The 23,162-nt window shown below is 39.1% G+C and overlaps 1 protein-coding gene across 1 annotated transcript; it reads right to left on the bottom strand.

Moving 5' to 3' along the window:
- Positions 1–4,308: 4,308 nt before the first annotated feature.
- hsp90b1 (heat shock protein 90, beta (grp94), member 1) lies at positions 4,309–15,961 on the bottom strand. Its single transcript, XM_028451732.1, has 18 exons — positions 15,803–15,961; positions 15,279–15,381; positions 13,794–13,935; positions 13,230–13,346; positions 12,832–13,163; positions 10,965–11,076; positions 10,725–10,850; positions 8,948–9,064; positions 8,706–8,843; positions 8,545–8,622; positions 8,078–8,143; positions 7,420–7,689; positions 7,095–7,340; positions 6,362–6,498; positions 6,200–6,278; positions 5,521–5,676; positions 4,658–4,756; positions 4,309–4,582 (listed from the first exon to the last, which is right to left on the bottom strand). The coding sequence occupies exons 1-18, from the start codon at positions 15,849–15,851 to the stop codon at positions 4,556–4,558; spliced, it is 2,394 nt and encodes a 797-aa protein (XP_028307533.1). The 5' UTR covers positions 15,852–15,961; the 3' UTR covers positions 4,309–4,555.
- Positions 15,962–23,162: the final 7,201 nt, after the last annotated feature.

The following is a 23,162-nucleotide window of genomic DNA, read 5'->3' on the forward strand; positions in this document are numbered from 1 at the left end:
CTGGAGGCATGTGATCCCTAGCTTTACGTTGTCATTGGTTACCACCAATGCCGACCTGCATTATTGGCTCCAAGCCCAGGATTTAACAGTGTTTTTTAATTTATCTTTGAGTACTGGTTCATCTTTGATATTGTCTTTCCTGGCCTGTTGCTCAGATAGCTGGAGCAATACATGCAAAACATATATACAGTAGATCCATTAATCAAATTACAATAGTGATCACTTTTTGAACAAAGAGAATTAAAGTATAAATTAACAGGGGTTTATATTTTTAACCAAAGTAAATTTAGAACAAATGTTAATAGAAGATGTGTTTCTGTTGGTGGTAAAGCCTGGAATGATCTTGAGGATCACTTTAATGTAATCAGTTCACTGTCTATGTTCAAAATAAAGGTTTTAATTGAAACACAAGTTGATAATCTGCTGTTATTGAGTCGTTTCTATAGTTTTTTTTATAATGCTCTTTGGGGATGGGCTAGGATAAACAGTTACAGCCCATTCCATTTTTGGTTGTGAAAATAAATGCTTATTTTTTGTATTGCATTGTATATGCTAGAAGACAGCCAATAATAAATAAATATCAATCAATAGGGATGTAAAGATTAATCGTGAGGCAGTTAAAAATCGTATCAAATTTGTCATGGTTCGAAATCGATACTCTGAAATTGAATCGCAGTAATTTTTTTTACAGCAGAGGGTGCTATCTATTTAGAATTTGAAATTCAGGACGCACCACCGTGTTTTAAATCCGAAGTGTGGAAGCATTTTGGCTTCCTCAAGACAAAATGAAAGAGGTGAGACTGAACGTGTGAAATCCAAGTTAAGAGGAGCACAGAGAGGAAAGGGAGAAACAAGAGAGAGAGAATGAAAGTCATAATTTATTTGCATTATTTCTTTGATATGGGATTTGTTTTAAAGTCAATTGTTAAGGCACAAAATACATTTTCAGTTGCACATTTAAAAAGAAAAAGAACTATTATGTAGTTTTGCATAGTTTACTGTAGAGTCAGAATTTAAGTGATTAGGCTTCTTCTTCATTTGTACTATTTCTTTATTTATTTCAGGATTTATTTTTAATTAAATTGAATTGTTTTTCATGGTTTATCAAGGGATTCTTTTGACAATGAAAGATAAAAATAATACAGTATTTAATATTTTTCAGTCGTCATTTGTCTACAGTCTCATTTTGTAAAATAAATCTTGAACCCAGCATCGTGAACTGAATCATATCGGGAGTTGAGTGAATTGTTACATCTCTATCAATCAATCAAACCCCATACCGGTAATGTGTAAATCTGCCACAATACACAGAAGTGTATCATCTGCAAACCACAGACGTGCATTCTTGTCACATCAGAATGACCATTACTTTTCTGCTCTTTCTGGGTTTTTTTTTTTTATTTTGTTGTATTTATACATTTCATATTGCTATACTAACAATGTAATGCAATTTAGAACTGTTTATATCAAATGTTAGTTTGCGCAGACACCTGGTAATTTGCAGGTGGGTCTAACATTTGTATTTCTTCTGTTTTGTATTTCTGCTGCTTTAACACTCAGACATTAGAAATGCTAAGGCCAGTCAATGTGTATTAAAAACTGAACCGAATTAAGACATTACACAATGATGCCAAAAAAAAAATTTTCAATGCAACAAACCATTCATTTTTTTATGCAGTCGTCTACGTGGATAAGTAATGCTTAAACACAAGCACAGATGTGCAAATAATCTGAAATAAATAAATAAATCTATGAAGTGTTAAAGAAATGAGCTAAATTCAGTGACCTCTTTCAGAGACGTCATAACCAACCTCATTCAGGAGCAGAGAGCACTACAGATAAATCACTGTTTTGATGCACAACATATGTAATATATGAAATACAGTGTTAAAAACTGTTGTTTTAACATTGTTTGTGGGAATGCCCAATTATTCAATGCTTTTGGGTGGAGGTCATCCATGTCCTTAGTAAGTGGTTGGGAAAGCCTGTACCACATTGTCCTGGACTGTGTTTACTGGGCGATTAAAGAAGGATATAACTAATATATCAATTGGGAAATTTTCAGTTATTATGGTTGGGGTATCAGTGGCAGCCAGGGTTATATGTACATGTACAGCTGCCTTATTGAGTGTGGATTGTGATTTTGTAATGTACCATGAAAATGTTCAATAAAAAACTTTAATTACAAAAAGAAGCCGTTTCAAAGCTTGTACAAACAGGCACTTAAAACATTAGATTAAAAAATAAATAAAAAAATGTTTCATACTACTACTGTAACATGGTGAAGAAGTATAAATAATAAATTATTAAAATTAAATTTTGTTTTCAAATGTCTGTTTAGTGTATAAAATCCTCTGATTTGGCTCCACAGCCCCTGAGAATGTTTGTGAAATCTTGTGTAGAGGCAGGACTTAGAACAACACAAGTCTCTTCCAGAGGAGACTGTTATGTGAACTTTAGGTTCTCTACCTTTGGACAGAATTGTTCTCTGTGAAAGCTGCAGGGATGTGGAACCCATTACCATTAACTGTTTGAGAGAGCAGCACCTTGTAACAGCTTAAACTTAACCTAAAAAGTGGTTGAAAAAGGGTCAGACTTGTGATCATTAGAAAAAAACAAAACAAAAAAAAAACTGGTTAATCAGGGTATTATTAAAAACATAAGTAGGTAATTAAAAAAAAAAAAACTGCAAATAATTTTAATTGCAATTGTAAATACTGTAAACATTGCATTGAATGTTTGTTGAGGTGATCCTTTTGCCAGTGCTTTATCTGTTTTTTTATATTGTGAATGGACTCTACAGTAAGAATGCTCAATGTCTACTGTATAAACCTGCTGTCACTTTGCCTCTGCACAGGGACTACAGATGAAAATGAGTTTGTAGCTATCTCTGGTCTGTGCAACATCTCTGTCAAAGAAAGAAAGAAAGAAAAATAAAGAGAACAGTTAAAAAAATTAGTATGTAATTTATTCACACTTCTGGGAATTCAACCTGTCGAGTTAGGAAGCAATAAGTGGAACACCATAGCAGCCCCTCATATTGTATTGCCACATAAATGATAGATTAAGGATATTAATCCAGATAATCCTCAAAATCTAATAACTTGTTCCTTGTCCCATTTTGGATAGTTCCTGAAAACGTCATCCACTTCAGTCTTCAGTTGTTGAGTTCAACTATCTACAGACGAACAGATAAACAAATAAATAGAAACTGGCACAAACATAACCTTCTTGGCAGACCTATTAAGGAAATCGTTGTTCAGGTGGTGATCACCATTTGTTGTCCTCATCCTTAGATAACATGATTTTTATTAATCATTTTTTTAGTCATGCATTCCACTGTTCACTGTGATCTAGGTTGTGTTGAAGTGTTCCCTTTACTTCTGTGACCAATGTTTGTATGTGTTGTGATTTCTAGGTCAGCAGAGGAGATCTGCTTGTTAAAAAATGTTAAATATTGTCTGCCATAGTATACAGGGCCCCTTCCCCCTGCTGTGGCCCACATCCGTCACCTTTGATTAAGAAGCCACATCTCTACATACAGGGATATACGAGGTCTGCTGCAGGGTGCATGCAACAATCCACAGCGTTTACATCAGTGCATCTGTGCTCAGCAGAGATGAGATTGATGCTCTGGAAATTTCTGCAAGCGAGACTAGACCCTGGGCTCATTTGAACATTTAGAATTAACTGAACAGAAAGATAAATAGACTTATGATCAATGTGTGAGGCTGCTGCTTTACAAATATCTCAACACATTAAAACATTTTTATTCATAGTTTATTTCAACCTAAGAGCAATTACCCACCAAAAACTTTTGGGAACTGAGTCTATTTTGAACTTGTTTAAACCGTTGTCACAACTCTCTCCCTTTTTAAACGGCTCTGGTGTAAGAGTTACAAGGAAGTTAAAAATAAAAATAAAATCAAATGCACTTGATGTGAATTCATGGAGATTATCTACACGTCACAAGACAAAAATATGATTAAGCAAGTTTTTGATTTGCTAATCTTTGGATTTTTCTTTGATAAGTCTTGAATGTATTCAATTCCTCAACGTTTCTGTAAAATGTTTACAAACTCTCCCAAAAACACAAGTATATGTTCCTGTGTTAAAGTGGGCGGGGCAGCATTGGCTCATAACCTAAAATACATCAAGCAGGGATTTTTTCCTTAGTACATCTGTTTAAACATGCATGTTTATTTAATGTATTGATAGTGTGTAAGCGGCCCAGTGATGGTGGTGCCAAACATCCAGTGAAACGCTTTCAACTTGCATGAACAGAAGTGATTCTTTTGCATCCAAACATGTGTTTGTCCAGGAAACATTTATTTGATCAATAGACAGGATCACATCTTTCCATAAACAGGTCAGTTAAATATTAACAAATTTACAATGAGGAATGTAAAAAACAAAAAAAACAAAAAACTGAACACAACCCAAAACATTCATCTTATAAAACCCAGACCCAAGGACCCCTCCCAGAACAACATTGACCATGGTGGGACTGGAGCAGATTCCAGCCTCCTCCCGATGAGTTTCCCTTCAGTGTTTCTCACAGTTCATCTTTCTCTGTTTTTGTCTGCAGAGAGGAGAGAAACAAAGGGTTAATTCAACAGTCAGCAGCTTCTGAAGACTTCATATTGCAAGCACTTACCATCTCTTCGTCTTCTTCATCAACAATTTCTTCTTCTTCTTGGTCTTCAGCGTCGTCATCCGCTTGTTCTTCTGGCTCCTCCTCTGGTTCCTCTTCAACCTATAGAAAATAACAGGAATCATTAGTTATGAACAATTACAGTTTATTTCTTAGTTTTGCTCAAATACAACAAGATTAAAACCATAAAATCAATGAGGTTAAAAGACAGGCTTAATGGACACACCCAGCACTGTTAATATCACAAGCTGCTGGGAGGGCAATGCAAGCCATACCATCACCACATCAGCAATTTAGAGCAGGGGTGTCAAACTCATTTTAGTTCAGAGGCCGATCTCTAGAGGGCCACGGGTTTAAACTGGAAAACAAGTAATCAACATTATTGTGCCCTAGTTTGCACTTGTATGTTTATAAATACAAAATCTGTAAGAATCTGAGAATATCCAAGCAATAAGTGACAGATATCAGACCAAACAAGATCTTCACTTTAAAATTCCTAGATTTGTGACAAATGTATGTATTTAAGGAAAATGTTAAGTAATCATTTGAGGAAAAGAATTGAGGTTCTTCAACAGTTACATTAAAAGTGACTGCAATCATGTTATATAAGTAAATATATACAAGTAAATATTGTTGTTTCATTTACACAATAATTCATGTTTTCCATCATTTTTACTTTCTCCTGAAGGCCAAATTGGATGCTTCAAAGGGCCACATTTGGCCCCCGAACCTCGAGTTTGACAGGTTATTTACAGTATCCAGTTTGGAGAACATGCAACCTTGGCACTAAAGTGTGACCACTGCAGCATAGATCCAGAACCTTCATTGCACACAGTAAAAGCAGATACGTGCAGGACTTCACTTGCCTGCTCGTCCAGAGGAACATTCATGCTGAGGCGGAGCATGCGCTCTATCCTCTCTCCGTACGCCTTGGTGTCGGCCAGCTGGTAGCCTGAGCGCAGCGTGGCTGTCTCGAACAGAACCACGGCTAGATCTGATGCTGTCTGGTCCTCAGCATTTTCCTGAAGACAGAAGAGAAATGTCATTTCCTAAAATTATCAGAACATAAAAACTCGGCAGTGGTAGAACCTTCATCCATCACATCATTAAAGGTTTAAGTAGAAAAACATGTCTGTTCTCTGACGGTTTAAAGCAGCAAAATGTTCTCCTTCCATACAATTTTATTGATAAAGTTTGACTTTAAAGCTTTGAAGGCATATGGTGCCTTCCAACAGCTCTACTTAGTGCACATTTTAGCTCTATGTTCTGCATTTCCATCACCTCTGAAGTGAGTTACTGTGCACGTGTGATGTTACAGCAGGAGGAGAATTTTTTTTATTAAAACTGTCAAATGCTTAAAGGAGTTTCTTCTCACCATTAGTAATAAACAATGACTAAACACAATGAGCTTTGAACATAATAGAGGCTAGTGGGTGACCATTATCGGGCGTCAATCCATTCAGACATGGCCTATGCAAAGTCTTGCAAACTAAATGTAACCCTGTAGAACACATTTAAAAGCCCAAACCCACTGAAGTGACTTACGTTGACTTTGTTGAGCATCTGCTTTATAAGCGGGTGTTTGGGGTTGATTTCTAGTGTTTTCTTCTGACTAGCGTAGTAGCTGTGAATGACAGGGTGAAGTGAGACTTGCACAGGAAGTAATAGCAGCACAGCACTATTTGAGCAGCCAGCACGAACACTCACTTTGTGGAAATATCTTTTCCTGTCTGGTAAGCCTGAGCCTTCATGATCCTTTCCATGTTTCCTGACCAGCCGTACTGACTGGCCACCAGAGCACAGGGTGAGTCAGTGAGCCTCTGGGAGAGGATGGCCTTCTCAATCTGCAGCCACAAAAAGAAAAAAACATTTTTATTCAAAGCAGCACAGGTCCCTTATCAGAGGATCAAAACCACATTGGAGAAGTAAAAGGTGTGAGCTAGGACTAGACTAACAAAAACAAAGTGAAGTTTACAAATTGTATTCAGACATTTGTTATAGACAACTGGCCACTTGAAGAGTATTTATCCCTCTGGCGTTAGTGTATAACTGGCCATTTTTGACAACTTTTGATTTTACCATTATTTCTCACCATAAAAATGGTTTAGATTGCCTCGTTTAGTATCATTCTTTTCAGCTGTATGCATTTACCATTAATTGTTCATTTTGACATACTGTAGGAACACAATAGACTTGAAAATCAAGCAAAAACAACAAAACCAAGTAGAAAAAAAAAAAAAAGTGTATTTCTACTGTGAAACCACAAATATGTTGAAAGGAACTGATTTGATGAATGGGAATGCAAATATGAAGTGAAACTATCAGATCACCACCTAAGGTTAAACAGCAAATGAAAAACCATACTCCGATGGCACTGAGTAATTTAAAAAAAGCATTGCACATGGGCAAGCATTGGCAATGAGAGGTTAAACCTTCATACCTTGTCTTTAAGGGCATTGTCCTTCAGCCAGGTGGTCAGAGGTTCATACTGCTTCTCCAGATCCTCCCTCTTCTCCTTTGCTTTTTCACTCTCATCAAATTTAATTCCCTCCTTGGCCACATTCTGGAAGCGCTTTCCATCAAACTCGGGCAGAGCCTGGATGCAGTACTCGTCCACAGGCTCTGTCAGATAGATCACCTCATAGCCCTTCTTCAGCAGTTTCTCCACAAATGGTGAGGACTCAGCCTGAGGAGCAAGAAGACACACCAGATGGATTTAGAGCTCTTAGCAGGAATGTACAGGAGTCCAGCCACCGTTCTCTCACCTCCTTCCTGCTGGTGCCGGCCATGAAGTAGATCTTATCCTGCTTTTCTTTCATTCGCTCCACATATTGCTCCAGGCTGGCCAGCACGGTGTCACTGTTGGAAGTCTGGAAGCGCAGCAACTTGGCCAGCCGCGTCCTGTTGGAGTGGTCCTCAATCACACCCAGCTTGATGTTGGTGCCAAACTCTTTCCAGAACTTCTCGTTGTATTCGTCATCCGCCATCTTCTTGATCATGTCCAGAGTCTTACGCACCAACTTCTTACGAATCACCTAGAACAAAGCACATTTACTCAGTGAAAACAAATATTTACACGCAGGGCAACAGATCTTCTCATTAGAACAGGAACATCTTTAAAAGTGAGACTATTCTGATGGGGGTACTGAAGCACATCCTAACTTCCTTTTTCCATTTCCTGGAATTACAATGTATCATCACATGGTCCCATAGCAAGAATTACCAAAATTTAACTAGCCGCCTCATTTTGTAGTGACATTTAGTCCAACTATTGCACCACCTCTGACTGCCAAGCAGATGAGTTGACGATGCATAATTTTTAAGCATTAGCCAAAAGAAACTGAAATGAATCACAGTTGATTGAGGATAACGTCAGACATCCTTTTTCTGTTCTGCTCAACCATCATGCTCCGAGGCGCTCACCTTAAGCAGTTTGTGCTGCTGCAGAGTCTCTCTGGACACGTTCAGAGGAAGGTCATCAGAGTCCACCTATCAGACAAAGGATTTCATCAGAGCAACATCAAATCAGGAAAGCAAGCAATCTCGCATAGCATAGAACTTAACCCGTTTCTAAAAGCTCTGCTAAAAATAAAAAGAAAATGCATGTTTGTCATGTAAATAAACACCAGTTAAGTTTAAAAATGCATTAATTCCGCCTGACATGGATTAATAAGTGATATTGGCAATGCAGAGAGCCTTTCCATTCCAAGTTATAAACACTTTCAGATGTATGAACTGGAAAATAATTTAAATCTTGAAGTTAGAGAATTATGCTTGTAGACATGAAACATGCATTCACAGTTTAAATATGTTTTTAAGACAATTCGTTTTTAAGAAAATGTGAACGTGGATGAACTTTATTTTTCTCATTGTGATAAAGAGTGACTCACCACTCCTTTGATGAAGTTCAGGTACTTAGGCATCATATCATTGAAATCGTCAGTGATGAAAACCCTTCGAACGAACAGCTGTGAAGGAAATAAGAGCTTTAACTACTCTGTTGGTTACTTACAAAAAAAAGGAAACAAAACAAACTTGTCATTTGAAGCACCTTGATGTAGTCGTTCCTTTTGGAGCCGTATTCGTCAAACAGGCCACGAGGAGCAGATTTAGGCACAAACAGGATGGACCTAAAGGTGACCTCGCCCTCAGCGGTGAAGTGAATGTGAGACAGAGGGTCGTCACTGTCCTGTGGGACCACCAGATCAATGTTATACACAGCAACACTTACTAAGGGATTACAAATACACTGCAGTTTATTTAAACTTCACAGCAACTACAACATGCACACACCTTGGAGAAAGTTTTGTAGAAAGCCTTGTACTCGTCCTCCTCCACCTCTTTGGCCGGTCTCTGCCAGATGGGCTTGATGTCATTCATTAGTTCCCAATCCCAAACAGTCTTCTCCACCTGTGAAAAGTTTAACATCTTCACCATGTGATAAAAACCAAAACAATTTCATATACTTATGGGAAAAAAAAAAAAAAAAAACACTGGATATATCTCTAGAAAAATGTCTTGTTTGTTTAAAGGATTTTAGGGTTAAAAAGGCTGACAAACCCTGCCACAGAAATACTAATTAAATTATAATTCCATTTTACCATTAGTTCAAAAAATATAAAATAAAACAATTAACCATTACTCTTGAGTGGACAACTATCTAAGAATTAATCCTTAAAGTTAAACACAAAAGGTGTCGCATCAGATAAGGTTGTTGTCTAACTGTCCGCTGTGATGGACTGGGGTCCTGTCCAGGGTGTACCCCCGCCTAGCACCCAAAGAAAACGTGTTTGTTGGATATAAGTCGATGTCGATAATTGAGTCTTTTTTAACCCATTTAAAATAAGGACAGAAGAAGAAAGGCCAAATGTAAATACATTTACTATGAAATTATTTTCTAAAAAAAAAAAAAAAAAAAAAAAAAAAAAAAAAAAAAAAAAAAAAAAAAAAAAAAAAAGGAGAAAAGCACATGAAAGGGAAAAATAACTCCAATAATGTTTTTACTGTTTATTATAAACCACTGCTGCTGAACCTTGTTTAATTGATATCTGATAATGAGTTACATAAAGTTACGATTGATAAATATCTCACTGATTTCCTATAATTACTCCAGATCAGACGTGACAATTTAATCATTAATTACTGAGAGCAGTACTAACGATATTCTGGTGTAATTATCACAATAGTTACATTACTGTGATGGGACCCGCTTTGTCTATGAACACGTGAAATATAATTAAATTATTTCAAACGACATGTTCCATAAAGTGTTAAATCTGACCATGAGTAAATCAGTGGTCATTTGTGGTTTGATGACAGTAAGACGGTGGTTAGCATTAGCTTTTAGCCCAGTCTAATGTGTCGGTGGGTTAGCTTAGCATGCTTTAGTGGAGTTTCCAGCATACATCTCTCTCGGTCAACCTGTTTGCGGAAACTTTGGGTGGATCTTGGACTGGTTCACTTTGTTGGATGTCTGGTCTTTAACAAAGCACCGGTACATCCGCAGTGAAACATGAAATTGCTAATGTACACAGCTACGTTTTTGGAGCGGTTCAAGCCGCTCATCTGCCTACATCCCCCAGAATGCCTTGCGGTTCTGGGTCGCATTTTTTTAACTGAGTTCAGTGAAATTATCGAACATTCTATTGCATATATTTTCTATTGATATCGCGATATATATTGTTATATTGCCCAGGCTTACATCCAACCCTGAAAAATAGATGAATGTTTACTTTAGTCAAGATGCAATTATTAGTCAGTGCCTTTAATGTCTGCAGGCAAACTAAATACATGTCAACAACTGATTAATGTTGATGCTGTACAGCAATTAAGAACTGATCTGAATAATAAAGCACTGAACCTGAAGGGATGAGTATGTATCCTGCTTACATTTGTCAATGATGAATGTCTTTCCTCAAACTAAATAAATATATTTTAATGGTATTGTTTGAGATTATTCTATAAGTAGAGGAAAGATTACTTGGGAAACTGAAGGAGAATTTTAGGTAAATAGATTTAATAGTTTGGTGACAAATTCCCACGATCCTAACAATGAGTGAGAAACTCCTACCTTCTTCGTCTTTGGCTTGTCTTTATCCTCTTCCTCCTCCTCCACCTCTGCTTCATCTTCAGCCTCTTTCTCTGGCTCCTCTGCTGCCTCAGCGTCCTCCTCAATGGGCTCTTCTACGGTCTCCGTCTGTCAGATTGACAAAAAGAAATACATGTTCATTGATGAAGTTAGTCAGCATGGTGAGGGAAAATTCTGAATCAGTAAATTAGTGGAAAAACAAAAAAACAAAAATGCCCTCACCTTACTGGCCCACACATAGATGGGGAAGTTAATGAACTGAGAGTACTTCCTGACCAGGTTCTTGATCGTCTCCAGCTCCAGATAGTCAGATGCCTCCTCCTTCAGCACCAGCCTGAGATTGGTAGTGAAAACAGCTGATTTAGGCCTGGCTGAACACGAAACTAATGCAGTCAGAATTACCACATTACGTTTCAGTTAACACAACTGTTTCCTTTCACCTGCTTTCCCTAATCAAATGTCATTACAGGCTAATACACTTGTTTTTTTATTCCTCCTCCCCATTTATAACCCGTTTACTGTAATGTGCTTAGAAGAAAATGGCTGAATTTGCTTTACACAGTCTTCAATATGAATAGAGTTGGTACCTTTCACATTTGAGCTCGGGCTGAGCGATTTTGCCTAAAAAAAAAAAACAACTCATCTTTCAAAGAAAATTTGAGATTCAATACTCATTTTTTTTAATGCAATTAAAATGACTGCAGACATTAGATTTATTGTCAAAAGTGCAACTTCATTGCTGTAATTGTTCTCAAGAGTTAAAATGCATAGAACAATCCCAAAAGCTAAAGTAAATGAGGCTCTGTCATTTAACTATTTCAAGCTTTAACCCAGGTTTAAGAAAGTGTAATAGCAACTTCACAGTAGCTTATAAATTCTGATCAAGAAATCAAACTACATATTTTATAACATTACAATTAAAACATGAACTCTTCCCTTAGCATCTTAGCATAGTGTGAATAAAACATTAAACATGCCTGTGGCACACATAGCGTACTCAAAGGGTAAACACATGTAAACAGAGAGGGGGCTGGCTCACATAGAATGCGAAAAAGTTAAAAAAAAAAAAAACAAAAAAAAATGTGGTGGGGAATTTTTCTCTCTTTTCTTAACTCGAAATTACAAAAATGTGATTAATCCATTTTTTGGCCAGCCCCAATTTGAACCAATACTCTGTACCTGTGAGGTAATAAATGATAAATAATAAAATTTCAAAAAGGTTCCAATGTACCATATTTATTTTTCATATTAATAAACAACTAACAAATATCAAACCAGCATCTGATTGTGTAACATTAGTTCATCATGAAAACCATTAACTACAGCTATCTACATATAATGCACAAATTAAAAAGCAGCTCTATGTGACAGGGCTCTATATTGCATATATATATCTGCACTATGCTTCAGACATTGCTCTGAAGCTCTTAGCAGCTTGCTCTTTAACTCTCTTGTAGTCTGTACAGTACGCTATTCCAGAGTGAAGCTCACATTTACACCAGTCATGTTTCTGTGTGGAGCGGGAGTTCAGCAGGGGCTCGGTCTGCAGCACATTTTAAAAAGCGAAGCGATATTTTAGCTGCAGTAATGTGGGGACAAAGTTGTATACAGGTACTGCATGGGAAATAGCCGACTCCCTCGCAGTCACAAGGATGCATTTAGTAAAGAAACATAATACGGTTTGATTTTACGGGAATTGGTACCAGATAGTACCAAAGGAATTCGGTCGAAGTACTCATCCCTAAATATGGCTAAGCTATTGTCATTTACTCCATGAACGCTGTGCGAGCTTTGATGTCCAGCTGTTTGCTACACTTGCTAAAGCTAGATATTAGATCGCCTGTTTAACAGTAAAAAAAAAAAAAAACACCCTGGAAATGTGTGATATTGTTTAAAAACATGTCTGTGAGGGTTTAGTCCATGTCTTATAGATATTTGCTGATTCTGTCTCTGACCACACATCATACTGAAACAAATTGTGTACAAACAGTGTGACAGTAAATTTCCCCACTGTGGGATGATCAAAGATTCTCTTCAAAGGTGAGTTAAGAGCACATTCACAGGCTTTGTAAAGTTAGTGTAGACCTACGTGATGGTGGTTCCTCTGCCCAGCGTGTCCCCACGGGGGTCCTCGATCACTGAGAATTGATTGGAGTCGGACTCCCAGATGTGCTGCGTGCCATTGTTGTGCTTGGAAGTCACTATGACCTTGTCTGCGACGAGGAAAGCCGAGTAGAATCCCACACCAAACTGGCCGATCAGCTCTGAGGTGGACTGGCCCTCTGTCTGCATCTCAGTCATCTTGTTGAGAAACTCGCTGGTGCCAGACTTGGCGATGGTGCCCAAGTTCTTCACCAGCTCTTCCTTGGTCATGCCGATGCCAGTGTCTGTGATGTGGAGCATGTTCTTCTCCTTGTCAGACTGTGGGCAAGAACAAAATATATTTAACACCAATCCAAAAAACCTAGAACAGAAGGAAAAGCTTACTTTAATTTTGATGGTCAGCTCTTCGTTGGCAGCCATTGCATCCTCATTAGTCAGAGACAACAATCGGATCTTATCTAGAGCATCAGAGGCATTGGAAATCAGCTCCCTAAGGAAGATCTATGGAAGAAACACATTCAGAGCCACAGAATACATTAGAACACGAGTAACTTTTAAAAAGTAAATCAGTGAGAACCATGAAATTCAGTCAAGCATGCAACATTGCAGGCGTGTCAAAATATTCCACTAAGAGCAGTATTAGTGTAAATTCTGCCATTTTTGGATGTTAGAATTAATTTATCAACATCTGTCAGTTAAATAGGCTTCAGACAGGTTCCTTTAAACATGTGCTGCAAGTCAGGTTCACAGGCAGATTTACTAATGAATAAACACAACCAATCTGTTTGAAACTTGTTGAAATGAACAGTTTTCTGGAACTTTTTAAGTACATCTTTACATTAGTAGATATTTAGGGACTTGTTTTATCTTAAAAATAAACAAAATGAACAGAATTAGTCCGGTGTTGCAACACCTAATTGGTAAAGCTTGCCGTTTTTTCCAGCTCACCTCTTTGTTCTTGTAGAGAGAGTTGATAATCAGCTTCATCATACGATTGACTTCAGCCTGAAAGGCATGTTTTTCAGACTTCTCCCGGAGTTCTTTGATCTGGGCTGCATTCAGGCCATCTAGCTGGATGGCCTCTTCCTCTCTGAGAGCAAAGACACACGTGAGATCAGACCACAGTACTTTGATAAATGGCAGTGGCAATCAACACGTATCAATATACCGGCATTCTATCCGTATGCGACGCTCCTCATTGGCCAGTTTAGGTAACGTGATAGGTGCACCGCGTGACCTAAACTGGCCAATGAGGGGCTACTTTAATACGTCAACTACGTTACAGATGAGGCTGGGACAATGCGTTGACGTAATTGATAACATCGACGCAAAAAAATTTTGTAAATAAGTGGAATAAAACAGTATTTAATTGCTCCTGAATAGATTTATTTCTATAGTTTTTATCATTTTGTGTCATCTCCCCCTAGTGTGGGACCAAGACTGACCCTTGTATTTTCAGTTCATGTTCCAGTCAAGTTCATTGACATCATCATGATTATAATTTTCTAAAAATGAACATTATAAAACTCCATATTTGTCAATTTTCCAATTTCCCTTATTTTTTGTTGGAAAAGCACTTTGTGTTAGGGTTTGGAATTTTGACTCTAAGAAAAATGTGAGTGGCAGAGTGAATTACTTTAAGTTGTTATTTTCATGTGAATGAAGAATTAAATGATGCACTTTTTTCAGTAAGTTAGGCCTATGTGTTTAACATATATCTTAATTTCTGTTAATTCAGGAAGGACACCATGACAGGCTGCCGGCTCACACTGCCTTTAGTTTTTATTGAATGCTACCTCTGACTCTGAATGCATTATGTTGTACTTTTATATTCTTAGTGAACTTTATTTGGGAATTTTGAATTAAAGAACAATACACATAGTGCAATGTTAAGGAATTAATGTGTTTTTTTTTCCATTTTAGATATGTAAATCAACATGTATGAATTATTTTTAGTCACTTAATGGGGAGATAATCAAATCTAACAGGAAAAATGAATCGTTAGATTTATCGATGCATTGAAAAAATAATCGTTTATCCTAGCCCTAGTTACGGACTAACAAACCCTATCCCAAGTTACAAACTAACTAACCCTAAATGCACAAAATGGTCACGTGACTTCCGGTAACATCTTTCATATGGATAGAATGCCGGTATATGGATACTATTACGTACTAGGAAACACTTCCTTAATAAATCACAGCTGTAAACTCCAAGTGTTGACTGAAGGTAATAAAGTCATGGGTTCCATGTTTTCCTTCAAGCATCTCATCAGATTCAGTAACTTATTCTATTCACAAGTGACAATTTGAAAGTCCAAAGATGTAGCATGAGGCACACACACAGTACTTAGTTGAGGTGACCGTGTGCTGTGAATGTAAGGTTTCATTGACCTGCCAATGATGCAATGATTACAGGTCATTCAACACTAACCTCTGCACAGCTTCATCATCTGTCCTGGAGCCATCTCTGCTTTTACCCAGGTCATCCTCTACTGTCCCGTCCACGTCCAGCTCATCCTCAGCCTTCACAGCAGCTGCAAATGGACACATTCATTAAACCCTTCACTGCTACTGCTTTACACGATTTTATATAGTTTTTTTTAATCAAACTGAAGAAATGCCATTAGTAATAATGAAACATTGCTCACATAATTTAATAACACTGTAGTTTTGGCTAATATCGTAAATGACACGTGCTTTATGGCTGTTAGAAACTTCTAGAAAAACCCTAACAATTATGTCTCATTAGTTTAACCAAGACACACAATGAGTAGTTCTGTTAAGCTATTACACATGACAGCCTTAACCTTGTTAAATAAAACAAACTTTGGTTATGAATGGACAGACGAAGCACAAAATTAACTCAACTAGCATACAGGCTAATGCTAACTGAGGTGTTAAACCAAAGAAAAGGACACGACTGTGGTATCAAACTATTTATAATCAGACACTCACCGAAAGCTAGAAGGACGAAGAGGCCAGCGATGAGCCAAACTCGCTTCATTGTGCGGAAAAGTGTGTGACAGACTCAGAGAGACAGACGCCGGTCAGTGGTGCTCACAGCACTGGTTTTACCACAGAACACTGCCAAGAGCCCACTCAGTTAAACCCGTGACGAACAGCCAATGGCTGCGCACCACGCACAACCGCCAGCCAATCAGACGCTAGACAGTGGTACATGCGGACCAATCAAATGCTTCAACATAGGTTGAGACTCAAAAATCGTGGCTGGACCGGATTGGACAGGATTGAGTGAACCGTGCAATAGTTCCAGAATTTCCTGAGATACAGCCTTGCTAATTAAAGAGGAATACAGAAGAAAGACGTCACTTTTTATTAATCACTTCAATATATATTAAAAAATATAGAGAAAAACGAGTTAAAAAAAAATAAATACAGTATATGGTTTTCTAATTAATTTAAAAGTCCACTAAATGGAAATATACGGATGTAAATATACTCAAAACAGGTATCTACATTTAGTAGAAAGGAAAACATTCCTAGAGTTAATCCTATTAAAGCAATCTTTAAAAATAGAATGAAACCACACAAACACCAGACTCAAATTAATGAAGCTTCACAACAACGTGGTGTTTGAATTAGCTTAGTTATAAACAGCTGCATTTTTTTCTATTTGTAATTTTTAGAACTTAAATATTCAGATTAAGATTCAGTGGAGGAAGAAATGTTCTCCCTTTAACACAAAGACAGACACACTTCAGATAGATTTGGATGAAGGCTGGGTGTAAGTTTGATAAATGATTTATTAAAAGTTGGACACAATTAGATATTATAGACAATTTGACAAGACAGGAAAACAAACAAAAAAAAACTTCTGCCATTTTTAGGAGTAAAATAAAAAGCAAATGAATACATTTATTCAACAAGGTCATTTATAGTTCAAAGCAGATTGTATAGGGTTTTACAAGTTTCAAATGAATTTTCATGTGCCGCGCCCCCTAGTGGGGAATGGAGTTTTGACAGGTGGAGTATATCTAATTTCATGCCAATCTTCTGAAAAGTCTTTCTTTATTGACAATAAAGATCATTAACACTAAACAAAACACCTACACACGAATAAAGTAATAATGAATAGCCTAAAAATGTAGCAGAAATGGTATTAATAGGTATTAATAATAATTGAGGTCGGCATGTGAAATGAAGCAGAACAATAAACAAACTTTTAATAGCTGACTTAAAACACAAATGTCCTTTTTTTCCCTTAAGCTTTTTGTCACAGATACCAAACAATTTGGTTATTTCCTGGATTAGTTTTTTATTAGCTTAATCTATTTGTGGATTTTTGATTTCTTATGAAATATGATGTTACTTATTTCCTGTTAGTTCAATAAATTATTCAATTATTAATTGTTATAACAAATTGTTATTTGTCGGGATTATTTGGGCATAGGTGGGGATTTAATGTTCACCTTTGCTCAAAGTGGGAAAAACTCAAAAAGTTTGAGAAGCGCTGGTGTACAGTAACAAGTGGAGTTATAGCAGTTGTCCTTACTGGTGCCATTTAAATGATTTCAGCAGTATTTTGCCTAGTGAGAATGCCAACAGGGACAATTTGTTTAAACAAATTCAGAGGATGTTACGTTACTCCAAACCATTGTATAAAGGCATGACCAGCCTTTAGCAGCAGTCTGAGTTTTCCTAATTACCTTTAATAAGAGAAACCATGTCACACAGTTTCTTCACAATCATGCAAAGAAGAAAAGTAAAGAGCCAAAGACTATGTCCAGATTTTTAAGACTAAGAACCAGAGGAGCCACTGAAGCTGATGTGCTGCTTGAATCACATTATGTAATCAGGAGCCACCTGAGAGGGTTGATGATGTCCTCATCTACCTGCTGCAAAAAGCTCAGATTATACTTTAAATATGACTCTGAGTCCATCCACCTGCAGAAGGTCTCTGATGACTCTGCTGAGGTTTGGTGTGTAAGGGAGACGCGGGACAAGAGGACAGAGCAGTACTGAGGGAGTTTAGAATGAGAATGTGAATAAAACCAAGATGGTGATCTACCATGGTGGAGGAGTGGGTGCATGTGTGTCTCCATCAACAACAGGCTGGACTGAAAATCCAACAACAGTGCAGTGTACAAGATTCAACATATAGAGAAAATCTATCTATCTATTTTTAGCAGCTAACTTTCTTAGTCATTATCACATCTTTCGTATCTTTTCTAAGAATTTTTATATTCTATCATCAGAAATGTAACAAGTAGAAATTGCATGGATGTCATTTTCTTAGTTGCACATACAGGTGCTGGTCATATAATTAAAATATCATGAAAAAGTTGATTTATTTCAGTAATTCCATTCAAAAAGTGAAACTTGTATAATGTATACATTCATTTCACAAGTGAAACAATGATGTGAAGATTGAACAAGTAGTTTTGAGGATTTTAATTTTGATCTGATAAATGCACCAACACGACTATGAAAAACTGTAAAAGCATCTTGCATTTATAGTATCTTTGTATAGCGGACAGTAGTGAATAAGTTATGCACTACTTTGTCCACAGAGTGGCAGTATGGTCATCATGCAGAGTTTATCCTTCCACTCCATCTAGTCAAGGCACTCGCATTTATTAGGAAGTGCAGAATAAACACATCAGATATGTATATTTTTTGGGGACTTTAACTTGATCACTGTCCAAATAACCAAAACCTCAAATGGACATTTAGTATTTTATTTAAAGATAACCTTCAACCCAGCATCTTGTTTTCTTTCTACCAGTTCACTGATTTCATAACTGTAACATAAAATAGTTTTGTTAACATACAGCATATAGGTGAAAAACAATAATATATACAGTTTTATCTTCATTTTAAATGTTGAAAGGGTTTGTGGCTGCTAATGCTTTCTTTTCAGTAGGAAATGGGTCCAAAAGTGATAAGCGTTGCCTACCTCTGACCTACACAGGACATACCAGGACTTTTTTCCAGCATATAGTACATACTGGGTCTTTTTGCAGCTTGCCTACAAACCCAAAACTTCCCAAATGTCCTCATTGTTCAGGGATGTGGCTGAGTTAAGGCAGGTATACACTGCGATTTTTGGCCCATTTTGAGCCGATTTTCGACTCATGCGACTATTTTGTGGGATCGTGCGAGTTTCTGCTGGATCGTGTACCATGCATCGTGTAGTATACGACCAGCTCCCTGTCAGCAATCGTAGGTCGAGTCGCTCCTCGTGAGCTTCTCGTGAGGGGATTTCACAGTTGAAGTAGTGCCACGGACCGGCTTACTGTAAATTCTCACACTGCGCATGCGCGAACATCGTAGGACCGCTGTAAAATTGACGGACTATACTTCCCACGTCTGGTAAGTATAGTCCAGCCAGTTCCTGGTCCATCACATCGCCGTCTTTTCTTTTTTAAAGCTCTTTTTGCTGAGATTTGCGAGTGTCTCTCCACTTCCGGGTTTTTCTTCTTCGTCTGTTTTAATGGCAACGCTTCAGTGTTCTTCTTCTTCTTCTAATTTGTACGTTGCATTTCCGGAAACAAGACCCCGACGTGTTGTGTATGAACGTACAGTGTGAGCAGTCAGATCGTGTCAGAGTGTCTGTCCGTACAGTGTGAGAACATGAATCGTGAGCTGCGCACATTCGGGCCCTGTACATGGGTCGCACAGTTTGAGCTGGAGCTGAGTACAACGATTGAGAAAATTGCACAGTGTATCCCAGCCTTAAGATGAACCTGCCATACAAGAGGCAAGAACAGGACAGTGGTCCTAAAGGTGCAATAATTTTACAAACCTGAAAACAATTCACATCAAATTTCATTTCAGTTCATTATTAGGATGACTGCGATTTATTTGATTAAAATGTGAGTAATTTGTAAGTGATCGTTCACCTGCACTGTTTTATTCCATCACATTAAAATGTATTTACTGTAAGTTGAACTTAACAAAGAGCAATGTGTTGAGAGATTAAAGACACCTGAAGGGAGTCACTATTTAAAGTTTTTACTCAGCTTTAAAATACAATGTTGGAAATACTTCTCAAAACACATTTAGTTGTTTTTTTCTGAAAAGTGCAAGTAATTATGTCAAAAATTTATACACATTTCATTTGAATGGGACAATGAAAAGCAGGCGAGGGCGCTGCTTGATGACAACAAGGCTAAGGTGCGCAGGTTGGAGAACGCCGAGGGTATTCAAGTGCAGAATGCTTGTGTGGAGTTCTCCTATTTTTCACATGTTGGTGTATAATTTATTTGTTTGATTTATCGCCAACCAAACACTCTGTATTATGTTATAGAATTATCGCATTTTTCTGTATTTTATTTGGGGCGGATTAATCTAAGAAAATATAGGGCGTGATGTGTGTTACCCGCGTATGTGTTTACCTGCCGGATTTCATTTGTACGGATGTCGCTGTTTTGACTGGTGAAGCTGAGCTGGTGAGTTAACGTGTTGATGTTAAACCCGTAACTACTTAAATGTTCATGTGTGCAGTTCATACAGTCGATAATATGTCCGTGTTGTTAATGTTGTGGGTGTGTCTGTTTATGTCGTTACAGTTGATTACCTGGCTGGCAAACGACACGGTTACTGTGCTAGTAATAGTTAGCGGTGAATTGAAATAAAACTGTTAAATGACAGCAATCCGATGTCCGAGCTTGAGTGACACACTTTTCACCAGCGAAACGCACCCTTTACGGTGGGAGTTAGTGGATTAAAGTTAGTTAGTCCATTAAAACCGTACAGTAATCAACACCAAGCCGGCCCCGCGACGGAGAAGCGGAGGTGGGACAGTGTGAACTACAGCGAGCCAGCGATTAGACGGAGCCCGGCCGCGGAGCGTTCCGGCCGATCGACAACGCTGCAGACTCGAATCAAGCCATCAACGAGGTCATCGTGTGGCCAGCTGCTGGGCTGTGAGTGACTTTGATTGTGACTGTTTAGTGCGACGGCATAGGATAAGCCGTTCGCCGCAGAGAGACAGTGTTAGCTTGCTAACTAGCCACCAAACAACCGGAAGTAGGTTGCCGCCATTTTGTTGGTGCGCACCGGAAGTGTACGTCAACAAAAAAGTCCGCAGGGAAGTGCGCTAAAAAAGACAGAATGGCAGACTGTGAACAATTAAAGAAAAAGCGATCTTCTGCACAAGGTGTTTTTAACAGGAAGGTCAATGCTATTGTGTTTAACATGGACCTTTTAACTGAATATGACCTCACATCTGAAATGAGGGCACTCAAGATCAGTTATGAAGAGATGTGTAATAGCAGTTTTGATTACATCGCTGTTATGGAGGAGGAGGATGCAAGTGGATTTACAGCTGAAATAGCTGGTGTGCAGAGAAAACTACACGATTGCCGCACAAAATATCAGGACACTGAACTGAAGTTGAAAGAAGCATCATGGTCCCGCTGTGCATCAGGTCAGTTTGAAAGCCTAACGGCTGACCTTCAGGACATTTTGGATCAAGCTAAAGCACTCCAGTCACGTCGCATAACCCATGAGCAGTATGATTCGGTGCTCATTGCATTGGGTGGCAGAGTCGAAGAGCTGGAGCAGTTCGTGCGGGACTGGAATCGCTACGTCCCGGAGAAGGAGGTGACTGTCATGCGGGCCTGCCTCAAAGACTTCAAGGAGAAGAGGAGAATGGCTTCTGTTGCACTAGAGAGTTCCATGCGTGAAAGCAGGAAGTCGGCGCATGGCGATCGCAGTAGCCGGGCTAGTAGTGAAGACGAGGGCGACAGTAAAGGCAGCATGGAAGGAGGAGCAACAACCACCGCTGGTAAACCCTCCACCGATGGTGCACATACTGCAGACGTGGACCCAGCAACCAACCAAGTCGCTGTAGCGAGAAGCAGCGAGCTGAGTGGTAATGTGGACAGTCCTGGTGGAGCTCAAGATGCGGGTGGTCCTTTAGGATCTCCCCCAGCTCCAACAGAGAGACAACCATCACATAGGCTCATGAGCCCAACGTTTGATCCTAGTTTCTCCAGCACACCGCAGCAGCAGCGAGGAGAACACGCTGTGCTACGAGAAAGCGTCGGAGCAGGTCGGAGCACATCTGTCATCTCTCAAGGGTCAGTCGGACCTAGGATTGCACTCGCACCCCTAAGTCTGCCTAAGTTCTCTGGGGACAGGAGGAGCTATTGGCGTTGGAAGAGTAATTGGGGGACACTTCAGACATTAGCAGAACCCACAGGCTCCCCAGAGTGCAGGCTCTTCCACCTGCTGAACAGCATCACAGACTCAGTGAAAAGTGAGCTCAGACAGTCTCATTGTCGTACTGCAGATGAAGTCTTCCGGGTTTTGGAGGACTGTTATGGGGACATGTCACAAATCGCCGATGACATTGTGTTGGAGCTTCAGGAATTACCAGGTGTGCGCAACAACCAACCAAGGGAGGCGCTGCAGTTGATCCAAGCAGTAGAAAGGGCACTATTGGACCTTATAGACCTGGGTTGTGAGGACGCCATAAAAAACCAGTTGGTGATCCGATCACTTGAGAGCAAGCTACCAGACAGTATGAAAGAAAGATGGCTTTTGTACCGGTGTGACGCAGTCAATGACGTTAACCCCCGTAACCGGTTTGATAAACTATGGCAATTCCTGAGAGATCAGAAAACTGTTCTGGTGCAATTGGAGCAGTTACAGTCCACCAGACGGTCAAACTCTGCCAGATTAGGTGAATTGAGCCCCCGCGAGAAGCCAAAGGAGAGGACGGGGGATCGGAAGCCAGAGAGACGTTCGTTCACCAAGGCTACGGCGAGAGCAGAGTCTTCACAAAATACTTGCAGCATATGTGGCGAAGAGGGACATACTGGTCGCTTATATCGCTGTAAGACCTTCAAGAAGGCCAACCCATCAGAGAGAAGGACTTACGTGAAAAAGACCAAAGCATGCCCTAAATGCCTGGACCTTCATGGGAGTGGTGGTCCGTGCAATAATAACTTTCTGTGCCGTGGTGATGAATGCAAGAAGGGTGACACCCCCCCAGATCACAATTTCTTCCTGTGCCTTAAGCCCCCAGCCAAGAGAGACACTTTCAGACAGGAGGTCAAGGGGGATAAGAGGAGAGAACCCCGTGGTCCAACCGAAGAACAAGAGGCTTTGTTCGCAGGTCTAGGCCTGACCCCGGAGCAGCTGGAGGCTGTTCGAAAGGCATGCACAAATAAAGTGTCATCAACGGTGTGTGCTGGCAAAGGTTTGGTGGGTGAGAATGGTCTGAAGGAGCACCCAGTCCTCATGATGTTGGTGGACGTCACGACTAAGAGGGGAGACTGGGTCGGAGCGCTAATCGACCTAGCCTCCGACACTAACTATATCACCCACCAAGCAGCAGAGAGAC

Source organism: Gouania willdenowi, chromosome 6, assembly GCF_900634775.1.
Source record: "Gouania willdenowi chromosome 6, fGouWil2.1, whole genome shotgun sequence".
Lineage (NCBI taxonomy): Eukaryota > Metazoa > Chordata > Actinopteri > Blenniiformes > Gobiesocidae > Gouania > Gouania willdenowi.

Bases quoted from the DNA above. Each gene is read 5' to 3' on its own strand.
- hsp90b1 (XM_028451732.1), bottom strand. From the start codon at position 15,851: ATGAAGCGAGTTTGGCTCATCGCTGGCCTCTTCGTCCTTCTAGCTTTC. The intron at 15,382-15,802 runs GTGAGTGTCTGA...GTCCATTTGCAG, and splicing joins CTTCGTCCTTCTAGCTTTCG to CTGCTGTGAAGGCTGAGGAT. The intron at 4,583-4,657 runs GTAAGTGCTTGC...TCCTCTCTGCAG, and splicing joins ATGAAGAAGACGAAGAGATG to ACAAAAACAGAGAAAGATGA.